This window comes from Lotus japonicus, chromosome 6 (assembly GCF_012489685.1).
Source record: "Lotus japonicus ecotype B-129 chromosome 6, LjGifu_v1.2".
Lineage (NCBI taxonomy): Eukaryota > Viridiplantae > Streptophyta > Magnoliopsida > Fabales > Fabaceae > Lotus > Lotus japonicus.
The window spans coordinates 48,793,000-48,796,984 of NC_080046.1; the positions used below are offsets into that span (position 1 = coordinate 48,793,000).

Genomic DNA, 3,985 nt, shown 5'->3' on the forward strand with positions numbered 1-3,985 from the left:
TGCACCAACAATGTAATTTTTTTTATATTGTCAACGAAATTGTATTATAAAAATATGAGGAAAATAAGTTTCTAATTAATTTAATTAATGAATACGACGACAAATCTTTAAAGTTTGATTAGTTGACCGCCTGAAAAATCGCTTCACCGTAACTGCATTAAATATTAAACTAAAAAAATATATAGCATCTAGATCTTATAAAATTTTAGCATCATTCATAGTATTTAACATGGGAGAAAGAAATGGGAAATTGGGAATGGATTAACCTGAGGTAGATTCAAAAATAAAAAAATAAAAAATAATCCTATCATTCATACACTTGCATGTTCCTCAAAATTGGGTTTACCCCACCAATAACCCACCACCTTCTTCACATTCACCTAGGAGGAGGACTATGACTGCCCACACTATTTTAAAGCAATAAAACGAGGATAATGTTCAACTCTCTGTCCCTTTTCTCTTTCTCTCTCTCCTTTCTCTCTCTTTCTTCCCACCTTCTCTCTGCTTCTTCTTCTTCTTCTTTCACTTTCTGCTGCTGAAACTCTCCATTAAACCCTGCTTCTACTACTGCTGATTCATCATCTTCTTCTTCTTATTCTCCAATTGCTTTGTGGCCGATACAGAGGAAGACTCTGTTCTGGATCTTCTGGTAATTTTCTATTACCCTTTTCACTGTGATTGTGCAGCTTTGCTATTGCTTGGTCAATCAGATTAATGGGGTTTTGTTGTTGTGATTTGGGTTGGTGCTGGTTTTATTCAGTTTATCTGTGATGGTGAAAAGTATATTTTTTTCTTAATCCATGATGAAAATTTTCTGTTTTTTTTAGCTTGATGATATTGTGAGGGTGTTTTGTTATATTAACTGATCTTTCCGATTTTTTCTCCCCCTGAAAGTTGAATCCTTTAAGCATCATTGAAGCATGGTTTGTGCTTATGTTGCTTGTATTTTCATGTTTGATTCTTTGGTGAATTTGATCTGTAAAATCATGATTGCCCTGATCTAGTAGTTCTCTGATATAATCAGGAAATTTTGTAATTTTAATTTTAATTTTTGAAATTGTTTGTGTTGAATGGCCAATTTGAGATTTTCTTTTGATTCATGTGTGGAGTGGAAAATGTTTATACTTTTAAAAACATTTTTGTCTGGTAAATAAATCTTGACTAGATTGTTGTGTACTTTCTGATCTAGAGATTTTCTCCATCTGAAAAGTACTTGATTTTTGTGCCATGTTAATTGTTCTTTGTGCTATTGCTGTTGACAGGTGTAAAGGCTTTTCACAAGTTAAGAACTTGTTAGCTTGGATTGGTGTATAGTGATAGAGGAAAAAGTTTCAATCTCAGCTTGCTACAAGTGTCATCAGAGGCTTATAGGTTGAATCCCTATTTTTCGGGATTTATCCGTGTGAGATGATGATGATGTTTGATGATATTGGGCTATCTGGTGATTTGGATATGTTATCTGGCCCCCTCGGAGAAGGGGATATTACCGCCCGGCAATCTGAGCCAGAGGTGATAGTTGAGGATGATTATAGTGATGAAGAAATCGATGTGGACGAGCTTGAGAAGAGGATGTGGAGGGATAAAATGCGTCTTAAGCGATTGAAGGAACAAACTAAACCTAAGGAAGGAATTGATGCTGCGAAGCAGAGGCAGTCCCAAGAGCAGGCGAGGAGGAAAAAGATGTCAAGGGCTCAAGATGGAATCCTGAAGTACATGCTGAAAATGATGGAGGTTTGTAAGGCCCAAGGGTTTGTATATGGGATAATTCCCGAGAAGGGAAAGCCCGTGACCGGGGCATCTGATAATCTTCGTGAATGGTGGAAGGATAAAGTTAGGTTTGATCGCAACGGTCCAGCTGCCATAGCCAAGTATGAAGCAGATAACGCAATCCCAGGGAAGAATGACGGATGCAATTCTATCGGTCCGACTCCACACACCTTGCAAGAGCTACAGGACACAACCTTGGGTTCTCTCTTGTCAGCACTCATGCAACACTGTGATCCCCCTCAGAGGCGGTTTCCATTGGAGAAGGGTGTTCCTCCGCCATGGTGGCCCACAGGGAACGAAGAATGGTGGCCGCAGATTGGAATACCTAAAGATCAAGGTCCTCCACCTTACAAGAAACCTCATGACCTGAAGAAAGCGTGGAAGGTTGGTGTTCTGACTGCAGTCATCAAGCACATGTCTCCTGATATTGCAAAAATTCGCAAGCTTGTGAGGCAGTCCAAATGCCTTCAAGATAAAATGACAGCCAAGGAAAGTGCAACATGGCTTGCAATCATCAATCAAGAGGAGTCCTTGGCACGCGAGCTTTACCCTGATTATTGTCCCCCATTAGCCTCAGCTGGAGGCAGGGGATCTTTGAACCCCATCGATTGCAATGAGTATGATGTTGAAGGCGCCGAGGATGAGCAGAATTTTGATGTGGAAGACATGAAACCTGAGAATCTTCATGCATCCAATCTCGGGATGGACAGAATGAGGGTAAGACTGCCACTTCAGCAGCCTTCTTTTGCAATCAAGGGAGAGGCTGTAACAAACTTGGATTTCATGCGGAAACGGAAGATCTCTAGCGACTTCGACATGATGATGGATCAGAAAATTTACACCTGTGAACATCTACAATGTCCTTACGGTGAAGTTCGCCTTGGTTTTCAAGACAGGACTTCGAGGGACAATCATCAATTGAATTGTCCATACAGAGGAGCTTCTTCAAATTATGGCGGTCCAAATTTCCATGTTAATGAGGCAAAGCCAGTCATATTTCCCCAGTCCTTTGTTCAACCCAAATCGACTGCTCAGTCTGTTAATTTGGTTCCACCTTCAATTGATCTAACCGGGCTCGGAGTTCCTGAAGATGGCCAGAAAATGATTGGTGACCTCATGTCAGTCTATGATACAAATGTTCAAGGCAGCAAAAATCTAAGTTCCAGTAACCGTGTCGTTGCTGCAGAAAATCCGAACGTTCCACAGCCCAGCATTCAGCAGCAGCAGGGCATTCAGCAGCAACAGGGCAGTTTCTTTCGCGGTCACAGTGTCATTATGGAAGGAAACTTCTTTGAAGAAGCCAACATATCCACCAATCATCACATGTTTGCAAGAGAGGAAAATCAGTTTGACCGGTTCAAAGCTTTGAATTCTCCTTTTGAGGCCCCCCATCAAAGCAGCAACAATAATTTCCATTTGATGTTTGGGTCCCCTTGTGATTTGGCATCCTTTGATTTCAAGGAGGACATGCAACAAGGAGTAGGCATGGAGGCACATCAAAAACAGCCAGATATTTCAATTTGGTACCAGTGACTGAAAATGACCACTGAGAATTGGGAAAACTCATTTATCATCATGGTCTCTTTTATTTTCCTTCAAAGGGTAGGCCAAGGCCACCCTTATCATGTGAAGTTAGTTCCCTTGACCAGAATTTTTTACTGCAATTTTCTTCACATGTAACCAACCCTCTAGGTATACAACTAGATATTTTATTATGCTTTTGGCAGGTCTGGTATGGGTTTATAATAAAGGCTTGTATGTTCCCATAATGTTAGCCCTGTGTTTGTGTTTCTATTAGTGCAGCCTTGTTTTTCCTAAGATTTTTCCATGTAAGACTGTGATATAAATAAGATTTGAATTCTGTTCTGAATTTGAGTTAATCTAAGTGCATGCTTGGGTACACAAAAGAAAACCAGTGAGCCAAAATTATGGTTGACAAGAGCAACTTACCCTAGCTTTTATGGCTGTTCATCGTGATTTTGGCTTTTGGCTTCACTGTGTTTTTCGACCGGGTATTTGGACATGCATTAAGTGTGTGGCACTATTAATGGTTTGTCCTTTATTGCATCTTTCTCTCAAGCTTATCCTCTCATCCCATGTGAAATGGACCCCAGAACAGTTGTTTAGAGGATGCTGAGTTGAATGGCTTTTGGATTGCGTGATGAGGTTGTGTGCTTGTGTTGTGTGTGGGTGGGGTCTCTTTCATGAAGGGCACATT

The 3,985-nt window shown here is 40.5% G+C and overlaps 1 protein-coding gene across 1 annotated transcript; it reads left to right on the plus strand.

The window, feature by feature from the left end:
- Positions 1-424: 424 nt before the first annotated feature.
- LOC130724514 (protein ETHYLENE INSENSITIVE 3-like) lies at positions 425-3,637 on the plus strand. The gene is made up of 2 exons (XM_057575755.1): positions 425-649; positions 1,263-3,637. Exon 2 carries the CDS (start codon positions 1,408-1,410, stop codon positions 3,298-3,300), a length of 1,893 nt encoding a protein of 630 aa, XP_057431738.1. The 5' UTR covers positions 425-649; positions 1,263-1,407; the 3' UTR covers positions 3,301-3,637.
- Positions 3,638-3,985: the final 348 nt, after the last annotated feature.